This window comes from Cydia splendana, chromosome 27 (assembly GCF_910591565.1).
Source record: "Cydia splendana chromosome 27, ilCydSple1.2, whole genome shotgun sequence".
NCBI lineage: Eukaryota > Metazoa > Arthropoda > Insecta > Lepidoptera > Tortricidae > Cydia > Cydia splendana.
Window position 1 is genome coordinate 2,494,521 of NC_085986.1, and position 14,054 is coordinate 2,508,574.

The following is a 14,054-nucleotide window of genomic DNA, read 5'->3' on the forward strand; positions in this document are numbered from 1 at the left end:
TTGTGTTAACATATCGTCTATGAAACTTCCCTCACGTCGGTCTTTGTTTGCAAACCGTCGGATACGTCATTACCAAACTCAAATGGAGCTGGGCGGGACATGTTGCCAGGCAGAGTGATGGCAGGTGGGCCAAGACGTTAACGGAATGGTGGCCGCTTTCAGACGAAAGGAGTGCCTGGCGTCCGTTGGCTCGTTGGGTGGACGACATCCGGAAGACTGCGGGTCACTTCTGGATGAGATTGGCTCGGGACCGGGACAAGTGGCGTACTCGAAGAGAGGCCTATGCTCAGCAGCGGGCGATAAAAGGCTGATATGATGATGATGTGATGTGTGATGTGGGTTTATCGTTCCTTATTTTTCCCACTAAGTGCGTAATGGGAAAAATAATTCGCACACAGACAATATATAAAATACTAAATAAAATAAAGTATGTATTTTCTCACCATCAAACTCATCCCGTTCCCTGTCCCTATCCTTGTCTCTCTCACGCCGATGCTCCCTCTCCCGTTCTCTGTCCCGCTCTCGCTCGAAACCTCGGTGCCTCTCGGTTGGTGTTCTGTCATGGCCGCGATCGCGAGATATAGCGTTCTCGTTTAGCGGTAGAGATCTGTAAGAAAAAAATATTTCATTAAGCGTTAAAGCCAGGAAATAATAACTCTGTATCTTTAGGTACTTAAATAAAAGTAAACAAATAATTTGTACATTTTCGGGTAGTTATAACATTTATTGATTAACCAACCAAATACAAAACCACCTGGATCTGTCACTGAACGACCTGACTTTAACCTACATTATTTGATCGTGTAATGTTTTCATCTACCCTCAACTGGCTTAAGGAGCCATTTGAGGGTAGATTTTCTGGTCTGAGTTTACTACGGATGTTTTCTTTGTATATAAGTATTAATATATATTATAAATATCGTCGTCCAGTACCCACAACACAAGCCTTATTGAGCTTACCATGGTACTAGATCAGTGGTTCCTAACCTGGGGGTAATTACCCCTGTGGGGGTAAAACTGGTATTTTGGGGGTAATAAGCTAACCTAATATAACAATACAACAAACGTACACTTTTTATTACCATTGGGAGGAGGGGTAAAATCAGGTTCCCTAGTTAGTCATAGGGGTGACCGGACTGAAAAGGTTAGCAACCACTGGACTAGATTGATCTGTGTAAAATTGTCCTATAATATTTATTTATTTATGAATGAATGAAAACATTTATTTTCAGGCAACTATTGGCCCATAGATAAATACCTTAAAACTAGCATACATATTATTACACAATATATCTTAAAACTAAAAACACAATTATGGCTGCGATGCAGTTATTTATTTATTATTTAATACTACCTCAAATTGACTCTGTGTTCGGCTTGCCTCACCGCCGAGTGCCTGTGTTGCTGCTGTCTTATGCTCACTTGGTTTTGGAGCCCTAATTGTTTATAGTCTGTATTGTGAATATTACCTCAAATTGACTCTGTGTTCGGCTTGCCTCACCGCCGAGTGCCTGTGTTGCTGCTGCCTTATGCTCACTTGGTTTTGGAGCCCTAATTGTTTATAGTCTGTATTGTGAATATTACCTCAAATTGACTCTGTGTTCGGCTTGCCTCACCGCCGAGTGCCTGTGTTGCTGCTGCCTTATGCTCACTTGGTTTTGGAGCCCTAATTGTTTATAGTCTGTATTGTGAGTATTACCTCAAATTGACTCTATGTTCGGCTTGCCTCACCGCCGAGTGCCTGTGTTGCTGCTGCCTTATGCTCACTTGGTTTTGGAGTCCTAATTGTTTATAGTCTGTATTGTGAGTATTACCTCAAATTGACTCTGTGTTCGGCTTGCCTCACCGCCGAGTGCCTGTGTTGCTGCTGTCTTATGCTCACTTGATTTTTGAGTCCTAATTGTTTATAGTCTGTATTGTGAGTATTACCTCAAATTGACTCTGTGTTCGGCTTGCCTCACCGCCGAGTGCCTGTGTTGCTGCTGTCTTATGCTCACTTGGTTTTGGAGTCCTAATTGTTTATAGTCTGTATTGTGAGTATTACCTCAAATTGACTCTATGTTCGGCTTGCCTTACCGCCGAGTGCCTGTGTTGCTGCTGCCTTATGCTCACTTGATTTTTGAGTCCTAATTGTTTATAGTCTGTATTGTGAGTATTACCTCAAATTGACTCTGTGTTCGGCTTGCCTCACCGCCGAGTGCCTGTGTTGCTGCTGTCTTATGCTCACTTGGTTTTGGACTCCTAATTGTTTATAGTCTGTATTGTGAGTATTACCTCAAATTGACTCTGTGTTCGGCTTGCCTCACCGCCGAGTGCCTGTGTTGCTGCTGTCTTATGCTCACTTGATTTTTGAGTCCTAATTGTTTATAGTCTGTATTGTACTACCTATACCTAATTTTTATATTTTTAATTTTATCTTAAATGTATACTATGGATCGATGTTGTCTGGAATAAATGATTTATCATTATTATTTGTATGTCTGTTCCATATCTCGGGACCATGGGGTCCCGGACCTTTGGGAGGCGTACGTGGGGCCGAAGCCAACAGCGCAGAGGCCCTTTAAGACACTTTAATCTAAAAGCAAGGGATACACGTGGCGGATACCATCCCCGAACGCACAATGTGATACATCCGGAGATGGTCCCCGCCAGGTGCAAAGACTATTGCAGTGCAGCACTTTTGTGCTGCGATGGAAACTAAGGTCATAGGCTATTTGATTTGAATGTTGGATGGACTGGATATAGGGCTATGGGAGGAGACTAGCGGACACCTGCCGTGACAATCAGTCTCAAAATTGTATAAGACAGGTGGTGACTCGCCAACTCATTGAGTGGGCCCCGCAATGGCCGCACGCACAGTGCGACAACAGGGCAACACTTTAGAGTGGCTGTGAGGTTGTCGAGAGGTGAGTCTGCGGTAGCCAGATCCCGGTAATCCGTTCAGCAGGCCGCCGGCGTTATGACATTTTACACTTCCAACCTGGAGCATAGGTCCCGCTCTTGCGACTCCACTCTGGCCGGCCAATCAAGGCAAGCACAGAGGCGAGGGCCAGATGAAAGTGCCCTCTGGAATAGGGGTCCGCGGTGTCGCCACTCACCGTCAGCTCGCCACAAGCTGCCCCCGCGGGGTTATTATTATTATTATTGTGAGTATTACCTCAAATTGACTCTGTGTTCGGCTTGCCTCACCGCCGAGTGCCTGTGTTGCTGATGCCTTATGCTCACTTGATTTTGGAGTCCTAATGTTTATAATCTGTATTCTGAGTATTACCTCAAATTGACTCTGTGTTCGGCTTGCCTCACCGCCGAGTGCCTGTGTTGCTGCTGTCTTATGCTCACTTGGTTTTGGAGTCCTAATTGTTTATAGTCTGTATTGTGAGTATTACCTCAAATTGACTCTGTGTTCGGCTTGCCTCACCGCCGAGTGCCTGTGTTGCTGCTGCCTTATGCTCACTTGATTTTTGAGTCCTAATTGTTTATAGTCTGTATTGTGAGTATTACCTCAAATTGACTCTGTGTTCGGCTTGCCTCACCGCCGAGTGCCTGTGTTGCTGCTGTCTTATGCTCACTTGGTTTTGGAGTCCTAATTGTTTATAGTCTGTATTGCGAGTATTACCTCAAAATGACTCTGTGTTCGGCTTGCCTCACCGCCGAGTGCCTGTATTGCTGCTGTCTTATGCTCACTTGATTTTTGAGTCCTAATTGTTTATAGTCTGTATTGTGAGTATTACCTCAAATTGACTCTGTGTTCGGCTTGCCTCACCGCCGAGTGCCTGTGTTGCTGATGCCTTATGCTCACTTGATTTTGGAGTCCTAATGTTTATAATCTGTATTCTGAGTATTACCTCAAATTGACTCTGTGTTCGGCTTGCCATACCGCCGAGTGCCTGTGTTGCTGCTGCCGTATGCTCACTTGATTTTGGAGTCCTAATTGTATTGTAGTCTGTATTGTGAGTATTACCTCAAATTGACTCTGTGTTCGGCTTGCCTCACCGCCGAGTGCCTGTGTTGTTGGTGTCGCATGCTCACTTGGCTTTGGAGTCCTAATTGTTTATAGTCTGTATTGTGGATATTACCTCAAATTCACTCTGTGTTCGGCTTGCCTCACCGCCGAGTGCCTGTGTTGCTGCTGTCTTATGCTCACTTGATTTTGCCTCAAATATGCCTCCACCTAGAAAATACAAATGTTTATGTAATAAAAAATTTTACAAAAAAAAAGAAAACCGACTTCAAAAAGGATAAAATAAAATATAATCCGTTTTTAAGTATATGCGTTACTAACTGATATGTTTGAAGTCGGTGCCAAGCCAAATTTGAAGCATACCATGATTTTAGGACGATCCGATAACAATGTTTGCCATAACAAGGATTGCCTTACACGACAGCAATTATCATACTTTCTGTAGATACCTAAGAACCCACTGTCAGTCAATCCACCTTGGCGCAGTCCGTACCATGTTTGTCGGTACTAGTATAAAACCAATGCGATTGCTGATATGTTTTTTAAAGAGCAATTTTTACTATTTTTCGAACTGTCCATAGTACTCAGGTGTGGGATTGGGACTGAGTTATTTCCCGCCTCTTATCCAGAGAACTTGATTTCAAAATATAAAACAATTCAAGAACCATCTACAGGGCTTTAACTTTTTACCTGCATGGCAAATTTCACCATTTTACATGGCAGTTGTTTAGCTGAAAAGGTGACAAAGAGACAGACAGAATTACTTTCCCTATTATAATACCTATTAGTACAGTTGTAATGTGATTTATAGACATAAAGCTGATTATTTTTGACTGGTATTGTTACTATTTGTCTTGGCACCGACTTCAAACATATCAGTTAGTAACGCATATACTTAAAAACGGATTATATTTTATTTTATCCTTTTTGAAGTCGGTTTTCTTTTTTTTGTAAAAGTTTTTATTTTTCCATTTTTAATTGTGAGGCATTGTTAACAGCTTATGAGTGACGCGTGACGCATGAATGAAAATAATAATGATGCGTATCACTAAATTCGTAATCATTCCTGTCACTACAGTGCACAAACACAAAATCCATCCTCCGCCCCGCCACTGACCCAATCCCTCAACCCCCAGATCACTCAACCTCACAGCACATCAACCCCTGATCACGGAACCCCTCGACCCTGAAGCCTGAACCACCAACCCTTCAACCGCCATTTCCCGACTCCTCAGTAGCCTTACCATAAGTCTAACACTGACATATTTGCTAGCGTGTGCGTAACTTACTTTCTATGCGTCTCGCTCGTACTGGCATCCTATTAGTGCGAGCGAGATGTATAGAAAGTAAGTTACGAAGACGATAGCGAAGATGTAGTGTCAAACTCGTGGTAAGGCTACAGTTGTACTTCATCAAATGGGTTATTAACGGGAGGAAATGTTTGAGTTACTATAAAAAACAACGATGTCGCCATACTCGTACCTTTAAAAATTGAGGAGTTCCCTCATTTCCTTATGAATTCCGTCACCAGATTATAACCAACAATATTATGGGAACACCTTGGAGGTAACTTCGTTCAAACAAAAAAATAATTACTCAAATCGGACCACGGGTTCCGGAGTAATCTACACTTATAAAATCATCATCATTTATCATCAACAATCATCATCATCAGGTCCACTCCATCAAATTAGTGGTTTTTAAGAGGAAATGCTTGATTTGCTTAAGACAATACCCAAATCACCATACATGTGCCTTTACAAATTGAGGAGTTCCCTCAATTCTTCACGGATCCCATCATCAGAACAGCACCAGATTAATGTGGGACGCTCTTGGAGGCAGTTCCCTTCAAACAAAAAAAGAATTGCTCAAATCGGACCACGGGTCTCGGAATAATCGCTGAACGTCGTACATTTTAAGAAATCGTCATGATTATCATCAAAACAATCATCATCATCAGGTCCACTTCATCAAATTGGTGGTTTTCGAGAGAAAATGCTCGAGTTGCTTAAGAAAACACCCAAATCAACCTACATGTGCATTTAAAAATTGAGGAGTTCCCTCAATTCCTCATGGATCCCATCATCAGAACAGCACCAGATTAATGTGGGACCACCTTGGAAGTACCTCCTTTCGAACAAAAAAATAATTACTCAAATCGGCCCACGGGTCTCGGAGTAATCGATGAACATACATAAAAAAAAAAAAAAAACATAGCCACAACCCATATAACCATTCCAGTCGCAGAATCACAAAGTGGTAACTAAATGTCAGATGTGTCGTAACAGAGTCCACACAATGTGTCTAGAATTGTTTCGAAACAAAGTGTCGTCGCCGTGTCTACACTTTTCCGTAACAAGGTGTCGACACATTTGTGTGCACTTTGCGTGCGGTTTGCGACTAAATCTGACAGCAAATTTGTGACAGCAAATGTCAATATAAAATACCTCTTGAAAACCAAGGTTTGTCAAACTACTATTAGTGTCTCGTGTGCTCGTAATTCTAGTAAGTCATCATGGGCAATGCAAATGATAATAATCGACCGAAACCATATAAACACCCAACACCCGTCAACCTTTTACGGAAAAGTTTTTAAAGAAATTCAATAAGCTACTTAGGTCAGGCAACGAATGCTCCAAAAGTTGTAGAGGGAAATGCTCGGAACACAATTTTTGACTCCGTAACTCGGTTTGACAAGTTAGGAGGTGAACATATCAAAAGTCCCCGGCCGTAGCCCTTGAGCGGGGGGGAGAGAGGGGGCTTTGAAGGTCCCATTTTCCCGTTTTTCGATTATATCTCGGAAACTATGCATCTCAGCGACATGGCCACTTATACAAAATGAAAGTTAATTTAATTTGTTACAAGTTTATTCAGTCAATTTTTTCGATATGTTGAATAGTTTTTGAGATATCCGCTCTTGAAAGTTTATTTAGGGCTCTCAATTTTATCTTGATATATCTATATCAGTGAAGGTGGTAGGCCGTGTTTGGTATCGTTTTCGTATAAATCTGGGGTGCTGAATCCATTTAAGATATCACATTGACACCATTCCACAAAATAAAAATAAATCTTTTTAGGGTTCCGTACCTCAAAAGGAAAAAACGGAACCCTTATAGGATCACTCGTGCGTCTGTATGTATGTCCGTCTGAATACACAAAATAGTTCTTTACCTATAGATGACAGGAAAACCTATTAGAAATGTGCAGTCAAGCGCGAGTCGGACTTAATGTACGGAACCCTTAATACGCGAGTCCGACTCGCACTTGGCCGGTTTTTTTTAAACTCTTCTTGACGCTTAACCGCTGAACCGATTTCGTTGAAATTTGGTATAGAAATAGTTTGCGTCCCGGAACAGGACATAGGATAGATCTTATAACCAAAATCATCTTTTGAAGGTGTGAAAAGTGGCGTGGAAATTTGTACGGGAAATCAATAACTGCTGAACCGATTTATATGAAATTTGGGATGGTCTACATCTTTGATTTAGTTAAAAATGATGAAAAAACATGACTTCAAACCTAAACTTAAACAGTATTAACTTCAAGAAGTCAATTCTGAATTCCCCCCTACACCTCATTTCACACCTTTAAAGGATGATTTTTGAGATAACTTATTATATCCTGTCTCGGGACTCAAAATATATGTGTACCAAATTTAAATTAAAACTGTTCAGCAGTTTAAGCGTGAAGAGGAGTTTAAAAGAAAGTATTTTAATAAGTTTATATGTTTTTACTTCGGAATGGTGTCAATGTGATACCTTAACTAAATTTGGTACTGCTAATTTATACGAAAACGATACCAAACATGGCCTTGTAGCTTTACTGTTGTAGAAGTCAAAATAAAATTGAGAGCCCTAAATTCTTATTACTTGGCCAAACTTGTGTAGAAGGAAAAGGTAAAATAAAAGTCTTCGGCAGGAATATAAGACACAAATATATTTTTTTTTTGCGTTACTATTTCATTCATCAAATATAAACATACCTTGATTATACTATTCTAGTGAGATCCTCATAGATAAACAAAAACATTTACTTAAAAAATTACAAGGTCGAAATGTCACGGAACTTGTGAGAGTAATATGTGGAAAATATAAACTTTTATGACAAAAAAATCTGGACACAATTTAAGAATCACCCAATTGCGTCGAGGAGTCATCTGTATTTTTGCTTGTTTCATTACCTCCTCGCTTCTTTTTTGTCCTTTGTATTCTGTAGCAATTTGTTAGATCTGAAAATAAAGATAACTTGCGTCGTCACGGATGTCGATTTATAGGTTTTAGGGAGTGCAGAATTCGAAAACGATGATCATTTTATAATCCAAGATGGCGGCTACGTATTTTGTCATAAAAGTGGAATCCAAAATAGTCATGATTTTCGAAATCTGCGCCCCCTAAAACCTATAAAACGACATCCATGACGACTTTTCTGACATAGTGCATGGCCGCCATCTTGGAATCCAAAATAGTCATCATTTTCGAAATCTGCGCCCCCTAAAACCTATAAAACGACACCCATGACGACTTTTATGACATAGTGCATGGCCGCCATCTTGGAATCCAAAATGGTCATCATTTTCGAAATCTGCGCCCCCTAAAACCTATAAAACGACACCCATGACGACTTTTATGACATAGTGCATGGCCGCCATTTTGGAATCCAAAATGGTTATCATTTTCTAAATCTGCGCCCCCCAACACCTATAAAACGACACCCATGACGACTTTTATGACATAGTGCATGGCCGCCATTTTGGATTTCAAAATGGTCATCATTTTCTAAATCGGGGCCCCCTAAAACCTATAAAACGACATCCATGACGACTTTTATGACATAGTGCATGGCCGCCATCTTGGAATCCAAAATGGTTATCATTTTCGAAATCTGCGGCCCCTAAAACGTATAAAACGACATCCATGACGACTTTTATGACACAGTGCATGGCCGCCATTTCGGATTCCAAAATGGTCATTATTTTCGAAATCGGCACTCCCTAAAACCTATATATCGACACCCATCTCGACTTTTATGACAAAGTGTTTTGCTACCATCTGCATGCAAGACATTTCTATTATTTTTACGTACAAAAATGGCCCCCTGTCAACTTTCAATCGAGATTTAATCGATAATTTATTCGATTAATATTCAGATTAATTCAATTTCAATCTATGTTAGGTCGACTAAACTAATCGCGATTAAAATTTGAGAATTAACTTTTTTTATTCCATTTTAGTCGAATAAACAGTTAATCGATTAATGCCCATCTCCACGGCATTTTTACACTTTGAGAATATCTGAAAACAAATCAACACAAGGAGCCATTTTGCAAATCCAGTAACATACCAGTAACTTTGTTATTACTTTTGACAGCGCGTGTCATGTGTCAACACAGAGTCGACACAAAGTCGAAACATTGCAACTACTTTGTGACTGCAATATTTCTCAGCCTTAAACCATATTTATACATCATAATTAACAAGTTTGGTAGTATGTAAAGCGTTATTTCTGTTATTTAAGTATAGTATACGCATCGAAGTACTAAAAATGCTTCAAATAATATAGTTATGAACACAGGCACTGAGAAGTAAACAATTTCATTTCCGGCTAAACTAAAACAATGTGGTGGCGCGTTGATTATATTACACTTAGTTTATCAAATCACTCGAGCAGTTTAATTCCCCATAATAATTTAAGTCATATTGTAATATAAATGCAAACAATATATAATTACGTCTTGTAATCCGTTTTAGAGATGGCGTATTAATGTCACTTATTTTTATTTAAGTATTTTTCCATCTGACAGTTTCCATTTGACAGGAACAAAATGAACGAATGAACGAATGATTTTGGCATAAAGTAGTCGCAAACCCGAAACAATGTGTGCACACGGCGACCACACTTTATGTCACTTTGTGTCATGTGTCGACCCTTCCCCATTTCTGGTAACTGTGTCGACACGGCGACGACTCTGCGACTGGAATTGTGACCGAAACAGACGGTGTCGACACAAGATGTGTCAACACCGCGTCGTAACGGCGACTGGAAATGGTTGTATGGGAACCGAATACAGAACCTCCTCCTTCTATGAAATGGAAGTCGGTTAAAAATAGAATTAGACACTACTTATTATATCCACAATATTACAGGTACAATAAAAAAAATATGTAAATAAAAAAAGTTGGACAGGTTCGCTGGCTTCGAGCAAGCTTCCGTAGCTTAGTTGCTTTGAGCGAAAGATCGCGGATTCGAATCCAGCTCAAAGCATATTTATTTTTAAATCCCGATGTCCTTTTCAAAGAACAAAATCAAATCGAATTTTGAATTATAGTGAAATAAAAGAAAGTTCCCCTCCACTTCAAATATAATGTTCCATAGTCTAATAAAACATGGTCTTCCATTCCCAGAGTGACACGGGCCTACGTCACAACAACATGGCCGCTATATATAGCGCTATCGCATATTATCATATAGCGCTGTCGCATGATGACGTAGGCCCGTGTCAGTTAGGTGACCTAGAAAAGACGGGAATGGAGTACCAGGCGGAGTATATTATTATACCATGATAATGTTCTAATATCTGGGAGACCGAGCTTTGCTCGGAAAACATTATAAAAACTCAAAAATGCGCGTTTTTCCAGAGTCTTATCTCTAGCTAGATTTTTTTTCGATTTTTCGGCCCCGAAAACCCCCATACAGCAAATTTCATCGAAATCGTTAGAGCCGTTTCCGAGATCCCCGAAATATATAAACAAATATATACAAGAATAGCTCGCTTAAAGGTATAAGATATTCAGCAGTGAGTAAGACTAACATTCTATTGTCATTTTTGAACTTTACTACTGTTGTAAGTCACTCTCGTAACAACTAGTGCCTATGCCAATTCTTGTGATTAGGCTACCGAACGGACCCCGGCTCTCCAAGTGAGCCGCGGCAAATTGCCAGGCCAAGATGGCTAGGTCCAAAACTAAGATTACATTACCTTCCCATCATTCGTCTCCGCTCTCTGCGTCTTCCTCCTCTCGCCCCTTTCCCCCCTCTCCCCCCTGTCCCTGTCCCTCTCCCCCCTCCTCTCCTTCTTCTCCTTATCCATCTTCACCTCCAGCGGGGCGTTGAGGAGTTGAAAGTTGCCTCCGTGGTTATAGTTGAGGGGGTCGAAGTCGGTCCGCGCCAGTTGGGGTCGCTCGCGGCTGCTCACCTGCTTCGGTTTTCGGTATTGTGATTTTGGTACTACCTGAAAATAAAATGGGGGTTTTCCATACACTTTTCGTCGGGTAGTTGCATAAATCTCTGTTTTGACATTTTGCTGGGACATCAAGTTAGCCGCGACCACGACCAGTGAAACGTGTGTCGAAACGTCGGTAAATAAAGGTAATTGAATAAATTTCGCGTTAGACCTCTATCTCTATAAATGTGAGTTAAAATGGGGGTTTTGTATTTTTTGAAAATTGAAACATCTACTACACTCTTAACCACTGCAAGGGGGGGCGAAACTGTTCCTTTCGGGCATTCTCGGCTCCGTTCAGCTCAGGGTTGGCACAACTTGACGTCCCTTTGCGTGTACGACCACAGATAAGATAATGACTTGGATTTTGACAACCCGAACGAGAACGAAGCGAGGCCGTTTAGTATAACAGAGCTGGCAGTACCGATTACTGTAGAAAGAATATTTTATTGAGTTCCTTTATAAAATGAAAACTCACGATAGGCATGCCATCTTTTCATAGATGTCGGCACTTAACGAGAGTAAATAAATGTCGGCACTTAACAATATTTTGTCTATCAACAACAACGACTGGGAAACGCAATTGACGGGCGAGCGAGGTCGTTTAAAATCTCGAAGCAGGCAATCCCGGTTACCGTAAAAAAATAGTTTTTTTTAAATAGGTAGATAAATAAAATCTCACCTGACTATAGATTGGCATGTGATTCGACATCTTACGCTAGCTTTGGTTAATTAATATATTAGGTTTGGCTTTGGTAGTTGACAGTACGATGGAGGAACGATAGGCTGCATATCACAGTAGGTAATGCCATCTCTTTCATACTTGCCGGCTCTTAACGAGAGCAAAAGATACAATATTTGGTCTATTAACCATAACGACCGGGAAACAGAATTGACGGACGAGTGCGATATAAACGAGCGGGGTCGTTTAAATCTCGAGGTAGGCAATCCCGACACGTAAAAAATAGTTTTTTTAAATAGGTAGATAAATAAAATCTCACCTGACTATAGATTGGCATGTGATTCGACATCTTACGCTAGCTTTGGTTAATATATCTAGAGGTTTGGCTTTGGTAGTTGACAGTACGATGGAGGAACGATAGGCTGCATATCACAGGGGCTATGATGGCTGCGGTTATCTGGAACAAAGAGAAAGGTTACGTTAAAAACGTTAAAATAAGTGAAATAAGTATACACACTCCACTCAAGAGCAATCACAATCAAACTGGTAACCTTTACGGTCACCACGAGTCGACACTTGAAGTTTACGTTAGCGTCTGCGTGAACTTGATCGCAGTCCATCTCGCTAGCATTGACGTATTGCAGAGATCGAGAGGGAATGCGATAGAGTTTACGCAGTCGCTAGCGTAAATGTCAAATGCCAACTCATGGTATGGCTACTTATACCGTAGTTAGTTTAAGAGGGGGCTAATGCAAAATTGCAGTTGAACTGCTACACGTCTTTACTAAGGCAGTATATTTAAGTATAAGATATCCAGTAATACATAGAGTTAGACCAAGAAAAGTCTGCAGTGATTTTGATAGCACAGCACACGCAGTGCAAGTGTTATTTTCAACGTCAAACTTCTATGAAATTCATCATCATCAAAATTTAAGAGCATGGCTCTTGTCGGTGGAGTATGCGCCAGTTTTCGCGGTCCTCGGCCAGGTTTTTCAGGTCCCTGTAAGACACGACATTTGCTTTTGCATTTAGTTGTTGTGTATAGCTTGCTCGTGGTTTTCCTCTTCCTCTCCTAGCTTCAATCTTGCCTTCTAATATAGTTTTAAAGAAAGTGTCGTGTCTTATCAAGTGACCTATCATTTTGCCTCGTCTATTCTCTATGGTCCTCAGTAGGTTTCTCTTCTCTCTAACAATTTGCAGCACTTCCTCGTTCGTTTTTTTCTCCGTCCAACTTATTCTCTCCATTCTTCTCCACAACCACATCTCAAAAGCCTCTACTCGTTTCCTATCTTTCTGCCGCATTGTCCACGTCTCACCCATACACCCATACAAAGCGATGCTCCAGATGTATATCTTAATTAGGCGTTTTTTTGTACTCTATGAAATTATGACGTATAAATATAAATAACACTAGCACTGCGTATGCTATCAAAATCGTTGCAGACTATTCTTGCTCTAACTCTATGTGGGGCATTATCTATGAAAAGGGACCTTATTGTCGATGGCGCTTACGCCGCACCTTGTCGCGCGGTATTGTATTTATATCGGAGCATCGTCAATAATGGCGTAAGCGCCATCGACAATAAGGTCCCTTTTCATAGATAACGTCACATTTATCTTATGTTTCCTCCTACTTTCCTGCCCGCTCTTAAAGGACATCCGTTTTATGTTTTAGTAGGCCGTCCATTTAAGGACGCATTGATGGCCGAGCTTTTATGCCAGAAACAGCTTACAAAAGCGCTTTTTACAAGCTGGTGATGCAAGTCCACTTCTTACGTATAGAAATGCGTTCACACTAGAAACAGTTCAAATCTTTGTGCTGTTTTTGACAAGTACGAGTATGTAACTATTTTGAGGCGTCCATGAATTACGTATTATTAGTAGTGCATGGCCACTATATGAATGAATTCCAAAATGCTCGCGCTATATATGCCCTGAACTATAGGGGGCAGCATAGGAGCCGTCAGATTTTTGGCGCGAGGCGTAAATGTGTCGTTTATGCTTCCGATGTAGCCCCACAAGATGGCAGAACCTACTTTGTACAAGGAAACGTACCGACGGGAACGGTAAATAGTATCACTTGCTTTGGCAATGTTCATGTGCACATATGTTTCCGATTCAGGCCACAAGATGGCAGACCCTCCGCACGATCCCTATACATGCGCTAACTAAATATAACGGATTATTATAAT

The 14,054-nt window shown here is 40.9% G+C and overlaps 1 protein-coding gene across 1 annotated transcript in view; it reads right to left on the reverse strand.

Annotated features, from left to right (window-relative positions):
• The window catches only part of LOC134803789 (ankyrin repeat domain-containing protein 50), an 88,908-nt gene extending 76,921 nt beyond the window's left edge, over positions 1 to 11,987 (reverse strand). The window contains exons 1-4 of the mRNA XM_063776625.1: positions 11,863 to 11,987; positions 10,938 to 11,189; positions 4,077 to 4,171; positions 444 to 607 (exon numbers count right to left, since the gene is read on the reverse strand). Coding sequence (XP_063632695.1) covers positions 444 to 607; positions 4,077 to 4,171; positions 10,938 to 11,189; positions 11,863 to 11,892 — 541 coding nt within the window. The 5' untranslated portion in view covers positions 11,893 to 11,987. The remainder of the gene's footprint in view (positions 1 to 443; positions 608 to 4,076; positions 4,172 to 10,937; positions 11,190 to 11,862) is intronic.
• Between the last annotated feature and the right edge of the window lie 2,067 nt (positions 11,988 to 14,054).